The sequence below is a fragment of the Gastrolobium bilobum genome, unplaced genomic scaffold, assembly GCF_033153095.1.
Source record: "Gastrolobium bilobum isolate Gb01-03AN ecotype WA unplaced genomic scaffold, APGP_CSIRO_Gbil_v1 utg7893, whole genome shotgun sequence".
NCBI classification, from domain to species: domain Eukaryota; kingdom Viridiplantae; phylum Streptophyta; class Magnoliopsida; order Fabales; family Fabaceae; genus Gastrolobium; species Gastrolobium bilobum.
In genome coordinates, this window is record NW_026896650.1 from 23,107 (window position 1) to 40,168 (window position 17,062).

Here is a 17,062-nt window from a genome sequence, read left to right on the forward strand (position 1 = left end):
ACTGCATTCTGTCGCGAAATATCCGGATATTGATATCCTGAAATGGATATCTGGATATTGATATCAGGATATTGGTATCCGGATATGGGGTCTGTGATATCCGGATATGCATATCCGGATATTGATATTCGGATATGCCCCCGACATATATCCGGATATTCTGGGTTTTCGAAGAACAGTAGTGGCACTGTTCATACAGAATGCTTTTTGGGTTTGTGGACCCATGTTTAGTCAATGAGGACTTCTGTATTAATTAACTTAAGTCAGAATCTAAGTGATTAAGGGTTTATGGCTTTGTAAGGAGCCTAAAGACACGAAACGTAAAGGAAAGGCGTTGTCTTTGTGTCATATGCTTGTTGAGTATGATTATTGATATGATTGTTGGTCCAAAAAAGATTGTGATTCTGCTGTGTTTGGGCTTTGTGCTTGTGTGGACTCTTGGCTTGGATAGCTAGCTTGCAAGGTAAGCTTTCGTGTCCTCGGTTTAGCCATTGTTTGTTCCACCATGTCCAATGGGGGGATGGTTATATGCATGATGTGTTTCCATGTATTGCTTTATTGAAATGCTATTGAGTTGTTAAGTGCAAATGCCTTATGATATGTATGTGGTGTTCGCCTAGACGGGCTGTGATCTTGTGGGCAGGTACAACATGGGCCTGTACTGATGTGGGTAATAGACGTATTCCTGCATTTCTCTGATCAGTAGAATAGTTATAACAGACATGTCATGATTATCTGCTACATTGCACTGGTTTTGGAACTAATATTGAATTACTGCTTTTAGAACTTATATTGCACATGTAAGTGAGTTTGGGGTGGAAGATCCTTAAGGACCCCTTGTCTTATTGAGATTTCTGTTTAGAGATCTCATCCCACGTTTGGGGCACATATTTCAGGTTCAGGTAATGCGGGGGTTGAGACCTCTAGCGGCAGGAGGCCGGAGCTTAGCTGATTTATATGTTGTTTTGCTGCTTATGTTGGATATTGGATTTTGCTAGTTGCTATTGTACTTTAGTTTCATGTTATGTTATTGAGTTGAGACTGTTGTTGGGCCTTGCAGCCTTATTTGGTGAGCATGGGGATTGTCCATGCCACATTTGTTTATGTATCATTGCTTAGATTTGAGTTGTATAAACTATCAGGGTTGTCCGGCTTACGTGTTGTAATACCGTGACTAGAGACTCAGTTAATGATCTTATTTATGATATGAGGTTATTCAGTATAAATATTTGTCTTTGCATTTACATACAGGCAATGTTTTGGAAATGAATTAAGTAATTCAACTTGGTAATGATAATGACGTCATAATTGAAAAGAAAAAGATATTCCGCATTTTTAATTAAGCGTGGCTTAATACGATGGCATGTTAACAAACCGGGTATACATGGGGTGTTACATGTAAGGTACACGAATGGTATGTTAGGAAGTATACTGGTTTGTTAGGTTAGATAGCTGACGTGGAAGCTATTTCAAAGTGTATGAAAGAGGGTTGTTGTAACTTTTCACAAATATCGAATAACAAACTCAAATTTCAATCTCTTTCTTATTTCTCAGAGCCACAAGGCTCTATCAATGAACTAGGGGATGGTCCTAAACCATACGACTTTTAGCCCGTGTGAGTCTTTATTATTGTGATACATTTGACCTTATAGCCTTTTGGGTCCTAACTCACATTTAGGGGTGTTCATCAACCAATCCAAACCGATTCGAATCGCGGTGACCGAACCGAAAAATTGATAACCGAATAAACTGAAAACCAAAAAACCGAAAACCGAAAAAAAATCGCAAATTTTAATTGGATTGGATTGGATTTCGGATTGGTTGAAGAAAATCGATCCAATCCAAACCGATCCAATATATTAATTTCCCTCTATCTACTTAAATTTTTCTCCAATCATAACCCAAAAATTTCTAAACCTAAGACCTATTAACCCATCAACTAAACTCAAGAAAAAACTTAGTCACATTTTATCAACAAAATTTCATCTATGAAGAGCTTCATATCTCATTGTAAAAAAAAACTATATTATCGTTTCCTAATGCTTTTGCATTTCAAAAATAAAAATAAAAATTACAAAGCCAATATATACAAAAGATGTTATTTGCACAATAATCATGAATCAAATTTTAGGATTTTCAAAAAAATCGAAAACGATCCAATCCAAACCGAAAAAAATTGGATCAGATCGGATTGGATTTGAAAAATAATCCAAACCGAATGGATGATTACATGATCAAACTGAAGGGATTGAATCAGATGATTTTTGCTTCCAAAATCGATCCAATCCAGACCGCGGACACCCCTACTCACATTGACTAGGGGCCTAATAGGGTGGGGGAGTCATTTTATAGCTGTAACATGGACAAACAAAATAAATAAGAGACAATAATACATCGATTATTGCGTACTTCTATGTATGTCTTTCTTTTTCTCTCTTTTTTGTTGCGTTTCTTTCCCCTTCTAACAATATCCCCCCTTCTCCTTTGTGCATTTCCTCTCTTATCACCTTCTTAATTTCTCCCACCACATCTTTTGGTAGTGGTTTAAAACTCGACCCGGTCATCGACTCGGTCGAGATATTGGATCATTGGGTCATTGGTTCAACTGGTGGGTCACTGATTTAATCGATTTAATAAATTATATATTAAATTATATAATAAATATATTATAAAATGCATTTTGACCAATAATTGAGGGTAGCCTAGCACTTTTGTAAAAAAAATTGCTTGACCAGGTTAATCCGATCCGAATTTTAAAACACTGTCTTTTAGTTTCTTTATGTGTACATATATTTTATTTTCAGGTGCGTATTTTCGTTCTCACCCTTTTGCTTGATTTGGGTATTTGGCAACTTTAAATTATTCAATTTCCCTAAAATTATCTTCTCATATATCCTATACTTAGTAATTAGAACAAAATATAGAATAAGAATCAGACTTCTAAATAAAACATAATTTTTGAAATAATTTTTTTATAAAATAATCGAAATATATGTGTGTATGGCAAGATTCTTTGACACTGGTGTCAAGCTTTAAAATTTGACACCAAATCATAATCGTTAATTTCTGTCAATTAATGGTTATCATTTATTAGGAATCAAACTTATTAATTAATTATTAATTCTCAATAAATAACAATCGTTGATATATAGGGATAGGATTCTTTGACACTGATGTCCAACTTTGAAATTTGACACTAAATTCTAACCATTGATTTCCGTCAATCAACGATTATTATTTGTTGAGAATTAATAATTAATTAATAAGTTTGATTCCTAATAAATGATAATTGTTGATTGACGAAAATTAATGGTTAAAATTTGATGTCAAATTTTAAAATTTGACACCGATGTCAAATGATCCTGCTCCTATATATATATATATATATATATATATATGTATGTGTGGAGCATGTTATATGTAAACAAATGATCATATTTATATACAACGCTCACATATCTAATAAATCAGAATCGTTATATACAAAATAACATTAAAATTAAAAATATACCTGTGTAAAATCATCCTATCATTACCTTAATTGCTAATTTCGATTATTTGTGAAAGTTCTCAATTATGATTTTGAGTAGTCCAATTTTACTGGTATCATTAAGATTTAACAGAGGACATGAAAGCCTGGACGAGATAGTTCCCAAAACCAGTCATAGAATAGGAGCAAATCCCACCCACTCCTTTACCTCCCATTTACATCACCACCAATCAAAATATGCCACGTACTCTACTTCGTACGCACGTTAGAGATCCTCCAGTCTTGCGTTGCATCGACCTAGACATGTGGACCCTAATGTCCTCTGCGTTATCGACCATTTGCTTCCACTGTAAAAAAGACAAAAACCAAATTCCTCATAACGTCTTCTCTTCCCACGCGAAACATTTTCCGTCCAAAGTAACGCCTCACACTCACGCCGTCAACCCCTCACCCTCCATATAAATACGGCAACCTCAGTCCTTGCCTTCCCTCTCCTCAAATCTTACGAATTTTCGGACACGCACCCGTTACATCGTACCCGATTTCCCCCCCGGTTTTTTCGTCAAAATATCGGCGCCGATTTATTGCCGGCATTCGCTCATTGTCCCCTTCTACCAGTGATTCGACTTCAAAGTTCAAAGCTGAGCTCAATCACGTTGACGAAGGTACTTGTGCGGTTTTCGATCGTGAATGCGATTTGTTTGGTCTGTGATAATACTGCTATGTTTGGAGATGGAAAAATGAAAAGCTAAAACAAAGATCGAAAAAAAAAAAAAAAATAGAGTGAAAATCCGTCGTTGTTTGATTTGTTTTCTGTTTGGGTCGTTTCACTCAGGAGGAGGAGTTCATATATAAGGTAAGTCTTTGAATCTTTGTCTTGTTTTGTTTTTTTATGTTTTATTCTGTTTTTTTTTTATATTATTCTTTTAGCTTTGTCCCAAGACAAATTGCTGTATTAGCTGTAATTTTTACCATTTTGGTTTGATTGGGATTAAAATACGATTCGGATCCCAAAACGTTCCGCATTTACTTTTATTTGATATTATAGCAAACGCATTTTACTTAACCCCACACGCATTTGAAAACGATGACCAGACATCAACGTGTGCTTGTGTTGTAGACTTGTACATGATGATGAGGTTAACACATCGCTGAGTTTTTTGTTTTGTTTTTTATTTTTTTATTTATTTTTTTATTTTTTGTGTGTTTGTGTTGGGTGTTGGGTGTTGGGCGTGATAGTGTTAAGTGGTGAGAGGGCTCAGAGAGACAAAAGAAGGAGAAGCAGTTGAGGTTTGCTTGGTAAGTCGTTTTCGAATAGTAATGTCTCTTTAATTCTACTTTACAGTAAAGCTAAATTATATATCAATCAATGCACAATTCCCTGTTTTTTCTTCTTCTTCCTTTCCTTGATTCTCTTTCATTCTTACATACCATGTCTCTTTGCCCCTCCTCGCACCCCTTTCACCTTCCGACAAATATTTATTCCTCATTCAAAATCAAACCCATATGGTCTTTTTATTTTTTATTATTTTTATTTTCTCTCAATCCCAAAAACACTTACCCCATAACTAAGCACAGTTTCTCTCTCCATGTCAGTGAGTCGCCTTTGGTTTTCGGGTGTATCTTGGAGAACGGGGATTGATGTGATTTGCCCAAAAGATAAAGAGAGAGAATTGGTGGAATATATCAGGATTTTTTAATTGGCTTTGTTTTTTGTATTTTTGGGGTTAATATAAAGAAAGGATGGTGTCTGAAACTTCGGCTTGGACACGCTTTGGTTCCTTTTATTTTTCGAATTTGTGTACGCTAAAGCAAAGCAAATAGTACTTGTTTCCTTACCCCATTTTGTTTCTTTCTCTGCTTTTAATTGCTGACCCATTTTTTTCTTCCTTCTTTTGAGATGCTTTCCATCTTGCTCTGATCCCGAGTCTCGTTCAAGATTGCTTTTCCTTTATCTCTTTTGGTCCTTAGGGCCAACCATTTTGTTTCCCCACGAAAGATATTATTATTAGACTAGCAAAACTAGAAATTCCATTTCTTTTGTTATTTTTTTTTTTAAAAATTTGCATTATGACTTGTTGGTGCATTTGGGTGTTATTTTAATTTGGTTCTTTCCTTGCAACCTAACTATTGGTATCTTGTTAGCTGTTGCATTGCTTGACACAAATAGTCATTCCTTCTCTCACTGTTTCATCCAATGAAAGTGATTACCAATTTTGTCCTTGACTGCTTTTTCTTTTATTTTCTCACCTATTACCAATGCCATGTCATATCCCACGTGGATCTTCATTCCAAGAGCTCAATTTAAAAATATTATTTTTAAAACTTTCTTTCTTTCGCTGAAATTTATTTATCCATAAGTGTATGCTTGATTTGTTTTGTTGTTGTGCAGGAACAAAAAAGGTACACGGAATAAAGAAAAGATGTTTACTTGCATAGCGTGTACGAAGCAAACAGAGGACGAGAGGGACGAAGATGAACGAGCCCGTGAGAGTGGCACGCCGAGTACAAAAGAAGCCGTCAAAAGCCTGACCACGCAGGTTCTTAATCCCACTCTCTTTCTTCACCTACAATCTTTGCTTGTCCAGCTTCTTTTTCCACCTCGGTTGAAAATACAAAATCTTAACCTTATTTGGGCACACTGATATGATGGGGGACCACCCTTGAAATAATATATATATATATATACATATACATACAGCCAGAGGTTATAGTTAAACTTTTTTTTTTACAATATCTTACCATCATAAATCATAACCGGTGATTTCCGTCAATCAATGGTTATGATTTTCGCAAATTAAATTCATTAATTAATTATTAATTCATAATAAATGACAACCGTTGATTGGCGGAAATCAACGGTTATGATATATGATTGTAAGAGATTGAAAAAAAAAAAGATTGTAAGTATAACTTTCTTTATTTATATATATATGTATATATATTGCGGAGTTATTTGGTTTTGGAGAATTTCATTTTCATTTTAATGTGTCTATAAACATTATTACTATTCAATTAATTTTTATATAAACTTTTTAAACTAATAGTTTGATTAATAAAGAGTAAAGAGAATATTTTAAATAAAAATTGAACTTAGTGGTAATAGACACTTGCTTAATTTTGGATGACGCAGACTTGTTTTGTTTTGTTCTGTTCTGCTTTGGACCCTTTTAGTGTTGGCGCGTAGTGGTATGCTCCCTAGCATATAGTATGTATCGGTCAATTTACTTTTTTATTTAAGACCACGTGGTGGTGCCATTTTGCTGACTTGAGGTCACCATAATGGTTCGTGATCAACCAATCAAGTCTTTTCTAGTGGCTTAGTATCTGTAGAGTTATGGAGCCAACTTGGTCGAGTAGTGGTTCCCTTTAGCCACTTATAACCGGACATGAGCAGAGCAAGGTGCTCTGATTCAGAATTTATAAACATGCAAATATCAACAAAATTCACACAATTCATTTGATGTTTCGTTACTTTCTATAGTCTAACATGCTAGATTTTAGCAATTAACAAATAAATCTTTTAGATTAGTGTGTTTACAGTTTTTCTTTTTATTTTAGAAATATAATAAAGAATTATGCAAAACTCCTAAGATATTTCTTCCAAAAAAAAAATTGATTAATAGTGAATAGTATTGATTATTTATTCACTAATTATCCAACATCTTAACTTGGTTTCCCTGTATTTTTATTTTGAAAAAGAAAAGGTAAACCTCTTGGTCAAATATTCTAATGCGTAATGAGAACAGCAGCAGTGGGAACATGTTCCATATTTGTGCAGTTGAGTTGATGTTGAGAAAAGATTCCTATAATAGAAGGGTCTGCCATATGCTTATCCTTATTGTGGCCCATCCTTGAATTCTTGTCGATCCAATGTTTTTCAAAAGTTTCCTATTATTAACAATGCAAATAAAAAAGCGAAAATTTAAATAAATGATGGCCTGCCCTGGGTTGTTTTAATGGCAGTAAAACATATTGACATTTCTTAATATTTACTTTTTGACCACTAGACATGACTCTATTACTCTATATGCTTCATTTTCATGCTCTTCATTCTTCCGTTTAAGTCAATGTTACGTGCAATTTTAAGATGGGAATCTTGCTTAAATTAACAGAATATAGACTTGTATGCTAGTCACTTTTCATGCCTATCCTAACTAATTTAAACCAATTGTCTCTATTAAGTAAATTTTTTTTTTATAAAAAACAACTGGTTAGAAATCAACGGGATTTTCTCCAATTAGAAAATGCTTTCCGTTAAAGGTAACAGAGTTGATAGTAGCATATATGTAAGGTACATATAATGGTCTTCCACATTCACAGATTATGTCATCCACTTGTATCCTCAAACCAAACACATTTTCCACCAGTCCAGCTGTAAAGATTCTTCTTCGAAAATGATCTAATCCTGAAACCTTAGACTCAATGTTCAGTGTCATCCAAATTTACATTTTAATTTATAGTTCAGAACTTACAGACCTGGTTTCCCCGACTCCTTCCTCGTGTGCCATTTGACAAGCACACCTCTGCTGTTACGGTCTGTCAATATTCGATGTGGATATCTAAATTATTCAAAATATTTAACTTGTGGTGGGTATTTACCAAATATACGGTACACCTTTTTTAGAAATAAAATTTAAGATATAGTTCTAAATTTCTATTAGAATTTCTGATTGATTGCTCGTGTCACGCCTAAATTTTTTGTTGTTGGGGTCTTACGATAAAAAGAACTTACTAATTCACGTGTTCAACTGAGAGTGTTGAATATAAATAGATAAGATTTGTTTTTAAATTAATAATTATTCTAGTTGTCATGGAGTAGTTTTATTGCAGTTATTTCTATTACAACTTTCTGATTGCTCATGTGTCTTGCGATAAAAGAACTTATTAGTTGACGTGTGAGAAAGATCTTTTTAATTAATAATTAAAGCTCATTTATTTTTTCTGTGCTTTAAAATTAAAATTAAATTATTAAAGCTTCCATTATTCTTTATATGCAGATAAAGGATATGGCACTGAAGTTTTCAGGTGCTTACAAGCAATGCAAACCCTGCACAGGGTCCAGTAGCTACAAGAAAGGACATAGACCATATCCAGATTTTGATACCATCTCAGAAGGGGTTCCCTACCCTTATATTGGAGGTGCAAGCTCAAGTTCAACCCCTGCATGGGACTTCACAACCTCTAACTACCCTGGTGGTAGATCTGACCCAAGATTCACTGGTGACCGCACCCCTAGAGGACGTGACTCAGCATCAGTCTGTGATGTAGTGTTAGAGGATGAGGATGAGCCTAAGGAGTGGATGGCACAGGTAGAGCCAGGGGTTCACATTACCTTCGTGTCTCTTCCTAATGGGGGAAATGATCTCAAAAGAATTCGCTTCAGGTATATTACAACTAATAATTGACCTCTGATTTTTGTTACTACTTTAATGCTAAAATGTTTTCCTAAAGTGTAGATTTTTATTAGGGGTGTGCACGTGGTTTGGCTCGGGCAAACCAAACCGATTTTTAAAAGTGGTTTGGTTCTTGAATCGGTTTAGAGAAAATATGATGCCATTCGATTTGGTTTGTCATTTAGTACAATTTATTTGGTTTTTTCATATTCCTAAGGGTGGGTGTGGTTTAGATTTCACCCCAAATTTAACCGAATAGTTAAAATGGTACGGTTTAAAAACCAAACCGAGTTTACCAATCTTGAACAAACTGTTTGGTTCTTTAACCAGTTTGAATTCTTGAATTGTTTCAAAAAAATATAGTTCGGTTGGTGCGGTTTAGATCAGTTCACAATTTAGTTTAGTTCATTTGAATTTTTTTTTTTTTTAACCCAAAATTTTTATGATGATCAACCTAATAATAAACCTACCGAGACTAAATTGGTCCTTAATCACTGGCCTAACTGTGCTTCGCTTGCTTGGCCCTGCACTTCTTGTATCCGAAGTTATTAGCTGAAATATTAAGTTATGAAAGAATGTGTGCCATAGGCCTTAATATTACACAAAATATATGGGATTTTTAGTTGTTGAAAACTTAATTATCCTGTAGGAGCAAAGACTGACAATACTTAGCATTTGAATTTGAAGCCGAGAGATGTTCAATAAATGGCAAGCTCAACGATGGTGGGGTGAGAATTACGACAGAATCATGGAACTTTATAACGTCCAGAGATTTAATCGACAAGCTCTTAACACTCCTTCAAGATCTGAGGATGAGGTAATCATCTACACTTTTGCCACCAATGTTTGTGTTTTCCAAATCTCCGTAGTTACTATGTATAAATATATTATCTAATATATGGTAAGAACACAACTCTTTTGTTTTTTATTCACAAAACTATGTTGGATTCAAGATTCATCTGTCTACACTATATTGTTTGAACAGCAAAGAGATTCTTCTTACTCAAGATTGACATCTGCACAAGAAAGCCCCATGGCCTCAAACAAGGATTGGACACCGAGGAGTCACTATAAACCTTCTGTGAACAGAGGATACAACCCATCTGAAACGTTGGATCATGGTGGTGGCCACAACTTCCATGCAGGGCCGTCCATGGAACCATCAAGGGCAACCACCTCTTCTAGAGATGAGCCTTCTATTAGCAATGCAAGTGAAATGGAAACAGAATGGGTAGAGCAAGATGAGCCTGGAGTTTACATTACAATCAGGCAGTTAGCTGATGGGACCAGGGAGCTTCGACGTGTCAGATTCAGGTACGTACTATAATGCATCTCCAAAAACATGTTCCTTATTGATTTTCCCTCACATAGATATTGATCCAAGGAACATGTATTTAAGGGTGTACTAAAGAGTAAAAATTTTAATTTATTTTTAAGATTTTAGAATGGTTTTGTTTTAACACTTTCTCAACTCATGTCTGCAGCCGGGAAAGATTTGGGGAGGTAAATGCAAAAACTTGGTGGGAAGAGAACAGAGAGAGAATACAAGCTCAATACCTTTGAGGTCTATTCTTATCAAAAAGTGGATGTCCTTAGGTAGTGGAATCCCCAATTTTGTTTACTAGAGATTGTACGGTATGACTCCAGATTATGGAGTGGAGTCCTATCCAGAAAACTGCACTTCCCACCATCGGTTATGGTCTCTGGTGTTACATTTGACACTGTCACACGATAGTGCAAAGCAGGGATTTATTTTTGTGGTGACTCCAGTTTTGCCAAGGATCAGTCGCCATTGGATTGGGAGGTCTAATCTTTTATTATATATCGTATATTATTTATTTCTATTTTCCTCATTTTCCTATCTTTTCTTTTTAAGGGATATTCTTTGTTGCTGTTACGTTAATTTATTACCATTTGTTTATTTTTTATCCCAAAGTGGAACTATGCTGTATTGTAGGTGCTTGTGTTTGGCCCGCTAAAGACCAAATAGTTTTGTCGTTTTCTAACGTGAGGTATCAAAGTAACAATCAGAAACGCACTTTGACATTTGTTAATGCTTGATTCTTGACTCATTGACCTAAGTTTTCTAGAAAGAGGATAGAAATCAGAATTTTTGCAACTACAACTACAAGGAAAGTGATATTATGCGACCACCGCATCTGTCACATCAGCCCGAACGTAACTATGATTGCAATCGCGATCGCAATTTAAAATCCTGTTAGCATAATTCAGATATAATCTGTGTTGTACAATCTTAAAAAAGAATTCAAAGATTGTGTCGTTAGTTTTAATTGTTAGATTCTATATTATTTTTTTATTAAATTTAATATAAATATTTTTGATATTTTATATTTTTTTATAAAATTAATGGTAGTATAAATTTAGTTTTATTTTTTCTTAAATTATTGAATATTAAATATAATATATTTTTATATAAATTAAAAATATTATTTAATATTAAAATGTGTTTTAACATATTAAAATCTAATATTTTTTAAAAATATATTAAAGTGTTATATCATATCCCGTATTAATGTCTAATAAGCCCTGTTCGCCATGATGCAGTTATAATATATTGCACCGAGTTTCATTTGGTTCGAGAACTATCATGATGGAGTAGTTTAGTATTTCTTTTAAAACCAACAACAATTGCTTCAATGAACAAGGATGACAAAAATCCGAAAATACTCGAACCAAATTAATTTGATTTGGATTAAAAAAATATTTTAATCTTTTAGCAAAAGTTTGAGAGGTAAGGCTGTCTTTATCCAATGTTAGTGGTACATGTTCTTTGCGACCCCCACCACAATTTAAAACTACGTTTACCATTTTCAAGATATTTGCAATTGAATAGTGAATGTAGTCATACTGATTAATGAATTCCATTGAGTTTCATTTGAATACAATGATGGAGCAGTTTAGTATTCCACTTTACAAATAAGAAATGATGGAGCAGTTTAGTATTCCACTTTACAAATAAGAAATTATATTCTTTTTCATCTGATCTTGAGTTTGAGTTTTAAATATGCAATTATGTTAAATATTAGGAAGGAGATGTTGAGTTTGAGTTCTAAATATGCAATTATGTTAAATATTAGGTAGGAGAAATTTTGTTCTTCTTGTGATCCTGCTCTACTTGAACTGAATCAATTAAATAATTGATGAAGAAATAATAAAAAAGGTTTATGAGATGAAGTTTCCCTGATGTAATATCCCGACACATGTCTTAGCGAGATCTTAAAATTGTACATAAAAGTGTTTTGTATGATGGTAAGTCTCAATATATATATTGGAGACATGATATCGTGAGGCAATTATTCTTTAGTGATATTATTACTGATCCATTAACTAAAAAAGTGTAACTAGAGAGTTAATGAATAATTTGTCGAAAGAAATGGATTTAAGGCCATTAAAATATTGATCATTGCAGGCATTCTACCTAGAAGAGTGGAGATCCCACGACTAGATTCGAAGAGAAAACCAAGTGATGATTGACAGACATGCACTGTGAAATTTTTCAAAACTCATACTCATTCCTAGACAAGGCAGTGCATAAGTAAAGGGTAAGCATGTGGGCTTTTAATGATGTCTGATTTTGATATGTTCAGACGATGTATGTTGAGATGCACAACTAGAAATCACCTATGTAGGTGTGAAGTGATGGCCGCTTCTATGAGAATATTACAAGGTCGTATTTTCTATCTCACTAGCAGAACCAATGGGTGTCAGCGGCCAAAATGGACACAAATAGAGGACCAACCATGTTCAAGGAACAATTGTGTGTTTCTTATTGTCTTGGTTTACACACAAGATCGACAGTTACGAGGCATCGCATCCACCGAATGCCTGAGTAAATCTGATAAGTCTCACTAGGGTCGTTTACAAGTCATTGCGTCCACCGAACCCCCGATGCAGTTGTTCCTTATTGGTTAATCGCACATTGCTTTTGAGTCTCATATGCATTTAGTCACGATGAGTGAACTTCTTATTCATGCGGGGGATTGTTGGAATTCTTATAGAATTCAAATATTATGAATAAAAAATTGGGTGTGAAGAGATTTGTCTTTTTACTGTCAAACAGACATGACTTTTCACGGGCGAGCAAACATAACTTTTCACTGCTGAACAAGCACAACTCTTCATCGCCAATAGGCACCATTCATCATGACTAGTCATGGTTTATAAATAAGGAAAGGAATCAGAATAAATAGAAACTTTCTGATTTCTCTCCTATACCGAAACTCTGTTAAAAAAAAATTGTTGGAACTAATTTTAAATTAATTATGTTTATAAATAAGAAGTTTGATTTGAAAAGTTGTGTCTTTTCGTCATCGAAAGAATGTGTTGTTTCGTCGACGAATATGTGCCTTTTGAATCGTGACCTTACGTTTTATATATATATATATATATATATATATATATATATATATATATATATATATAGAGAGAGAGAGAGAGAGAGAGAGAATCAGGATTTTTAAAGAGTTTTTGCATTGCATTTGCATTCTTCTACTGTATTGCGATTGATCAGGCATAAATTGAGTTCAATGAGACTATTCAATGTAGAAATGCCCCCACAAGAATAGAGGTAATTCATTTTATCATAGGAGACAATTGTCTATGAATGGGCATTATAGAGAGGGCAATATTGTCTTAAGAACATAATGTTTAACACTAAACTCAAATTTTTTTTTGTTGCATTCATATATTTTTGTATGATACATTTTAACTCTGTATTATTGCATGTTTTGATTTCTTGTGTTTATTTCATGGAAGTGTAAATATTATTGAAATTATTTCTCTAATACAAATTATCATCTCTTAATGATTTTAACATTATATTGGATAACAATATTAAGACAATATTATGTGAATATTAATTTGTGACTGTAGAAATCTACTCTTTAGAAAATCTATTTTTTTAAACGAAAAATGATTTCATGTGAAAATCGATTTTGTCTTGTCTGTCATGGAAGACTTCTCTCTTGTTACATGACTTTCATTCATGTGAAACTTTTGACCAATTGATGTGTGGAATTGCGTGCATAAAGTTTGAAAAATGGAAGTATTATTGATGCAACTACGGTGTGCGACTTTTCATATTGCAACATTTTGCATTTGTACTGTGCGTGATGTTGTAATGATAACTTGATTTTGGCATTGCATTTGACGTTCTTGAATTGAAGCATCATTATAATGCATCCAAGACCGTACTTTATGATTTCATACCATGGCTTCATTGTTTGATGATTGATTCAAGTTTTTTTTTTAATAAACTATATATATATAAAAGAGGGAGATTATATTTATTATTTTTTTCTTACTACCTCTTCTTATTAAATTTTAATCGTTGATTTATATCAATCTAACAGTAATAATTTATTGATCACACTTATAAATTAATTATTAATTTCCAATAAAATATAACTGTTAGATTGACGAAAATCAACCGTTAAGATTTGAAAAAAAAAATTAGTAAGTATAACTTTTTTCATAAAAAATAAAAAATTGACCGTTTGTGTATTTCCGTTGAATTGGTTAATTTTTGTTTTTTCCTTTTGAAAAATAAAACAAAATCCTTTGAACTGACTTCTTCATGGACGAACCAAATTGTTGCATCGATTCAAATGGAAAATTTAGAATTCTGAATCGATTCCTTTATACATATGGCTTCCCTGAATAAATGAATAGATAAGTTTTGAAGCCTCTTAATTGTTCAATTGCTTTTAGTTTTGTTATTGACGGTTGGAATTTCACAGTTGCATTGTCAATTCTTTGAAACATTGCAGTGTTTACATTTGAATAAGTAACCACAAGTGAATCAAAGGTTTATTTGGTTTTATGGCTGAAGTGCGGTTTCATGTTGCCATAGTCGTATCCCGTCATGTGCAGTGAATTAATTTTGTCATTTAAATCGAGTTTTTAAGTTAAATTATGGATGGAAACTGCCATGCGTGGCCCGACGGTGAGTGTGTAAATGGATAATACACTTTGAGACTTGGGTTTAATTCGCATATTGATTGTGTCTATAAAATAATAAGAGATGATAGAAATATTGAAATAAATTTGTATATTGAATTGATTCAGGAGAGTACAATATATAAAGAAATACTAATTGACTTAACTCAGACCTAACCTAAATCCTAATGAAATAAAGAAATAGATCTTTACAAATAATAAAGATATCCTAAAGATATTTTTCCAACACTCCCCCTCAAGCTGGAGTGCATAGATCATAAGCAACAAGCTTGAACAAGAAAGATTAAGAAACATAACATCAAAATAAACGAGTGGAGGTTATAATAACTCTACAACTCACTCTAAAGAAAAATAACAGACATAATAAACTAAAGAAAAATAACATACAAAATAAACGTGTGGGGGTTATAACAACTCTACAACTCACTCTAAAGAAAAATAACAAACACAATAAACTAAAATAAAATATTATCTATATCTCGAATACTCCCCCCTCAAGATGGAGGGACAATTTATCTTGGGAAGAAAAAAAAACTAAAATGAAGCTTCACGGAATAAAAGTCAGAGAAATCGACAAAAAATCAACTGGAATGACCATCAGCAAAGGAAGAAAAAGACATCAGATAAGGAAGGGCTGGGAAAAGACAATGTTGCAACTGAAATACAAGCCAACGAAGCCAGTGTAACTAGAATAATCAGTGGACTAGACAACAACGTAGATAAATGCTCCCCCTTAATGGGAGGCCAAAATAAAGCCAAACAATGACAAAAATAAATCAAATACAAGCCAAATCAGACTTGAATAACACCACAAACATATTCGAGAATAAAATAAAATTGGCCAAATACAAGCTATAAAAGAAAATAAAATAAAAAACAATAAATCAATGAAGAAGAAGAAAAGATAGCCGGAAGAAACAAGATTTGGCCGGAGAAGAAAAGATGATGCGGCCAGAGGAAAGAGACGCGGCCAGAATAATGACTTGATTTGACTATTGGAGAGAGAGAGAGAGAGAGCAGGTCTGAGCTTCGCCGGAAAACAAGAACAAATTCGATGAACACAGGTCGGTGAAGGCAAGTCAGATCGTGGACAGAAGAGGGAATCTGACAGTGGACCCCTCACCGTGCGCAACTAGACCGCGACTGCTCTTTCGGCTGCAGCAGGGGTCGATGGAGACGAAGACAAGGTGGACACAAATTCTTTATTATTTGTGTGTAACATCCCGTATAATTAAGAACTATATTAATTATAATTAAGAGTGTGAAACATGATTAAAATTCCAAATTGAATTTGTATAGAGTGGGATTAATTTAAATAGGAAAATTATTTTGTGTTATTATAAGCGAACATATGTGAATATTTTAAAAGATTCAGGACACTAGTAAGAAGGGGTAGAATTACAATTAATTATAATATAGGTAGGAATTTTAATTACTACCTAGTGGGAACATGAATGAATAATTAATATATATATATATATATATAATATATATATATATATATATATGGTAACAAGTGAACCTTCATGAATTAATAAGGGTATGTACATATTTCATGTGACACGTGAACTTAAGTAATCCCTCACAAAATCTATACACTTGCCATGGATTGGTCAAAAGGTGGCCACATGGCAATTCCTATCTATCTTCAATCCACCACCCTTTTGCACCAATGAGAAGGAAGAAATTCCCTTGCATGAAATCCTATTGGTCATTGAAAGCCCTCACCTCCCTAGCGCCCAATAAGGGCCAAAAGCTAACTTATTATTTTATTGTTTTGTTCCTTTCCTCCTTGCATCTTTGGATCAGATTTTGGCCAACACCTTTCCCCTTCATGCGCTAATTGGAAGAGCCATGAGCTGACCTTACCTCTATTTTATTAAGCTCAGCCATAATCCTTGTCCTCTAACTCCTCAAACGTACAGCAAAGAACTGCCCAAGGAAAACAGATTGGATACTCTTAACTAAAACCACCCGTAGCTTGTCCTTACCACATAGAAGGGATCACAAACATTACTGGTATTTCCTTCTAAATTATTTCTCCCAAAACCGTGAATCACCTTAGAGGTAAAAGACCATCCAAGTTCCTATCTTTCCCTCTGCATGTTTCGGCTGAATGGCAACAATAAAGGAAAGCACAACATACTTCCTTGTCGGTCAATTGTTAGATGCAAAGAGGGGTAGGAAGTTCTCTGTC

General features: G+C 33.9%; 1 protein-coding gene across 1 annotated transcript; it reads left to right on the plus strand.

Annotated features, from left to right (window-relative positions):
- Positions 1-4,053: 4,053 nt before the first annotated feature.
- On the plus strand, positions 4,054-10,588 carry LOC133301272 (protein BREVIS RADIX-like). The gene is made up of 6 exons (XM_061500889.1): positions 4,054-4,155; positions 5,883-6,030; positions 8,491-8,876; positions 9,574-9,703; positions 9,872-10,200; positions 10,371-10,588. Exons 2-6 carry the CDS (start codon positions 5,914-5,916, stop codon positions 10,447-10,449), a joined length of 1,041 nt encoding a protein of 346 aa, XP_061356873.1. The 5' UTR covers positions 4,054-4,155; positions 5,883-5,913; the 3' UTR covers positions 10,450-10,588.
- The last annotated feature ends 6,474 nt before the right edge of the window (positions 10,589-17,062 follow it).

Bases quoted from the DNA above. Each gene is read 5' to 3' on its own strand.
- LOC133301272 (XM_061500889.1), top strand. From the start codon at position 5,914: ATGTTTACTTGCATAGCGTGTACGAAGCAAACAGAGGACGAGAGGGAC. The intron at 8,877-9,573 runs GTATATTACAAC...TTGAATTTGAAG, and splicing joins CTCAAAAGAATTCGCTTCAG to CCGAGAGATGTTCAATAAAT. The intron at 10,201-10,370 runs GTACGTACTATA...TCATGTCTGCAG, and splicing joins CTTCGACGTGTCAGATTCAG to CCGGGAAAGATTTGGGGAGG.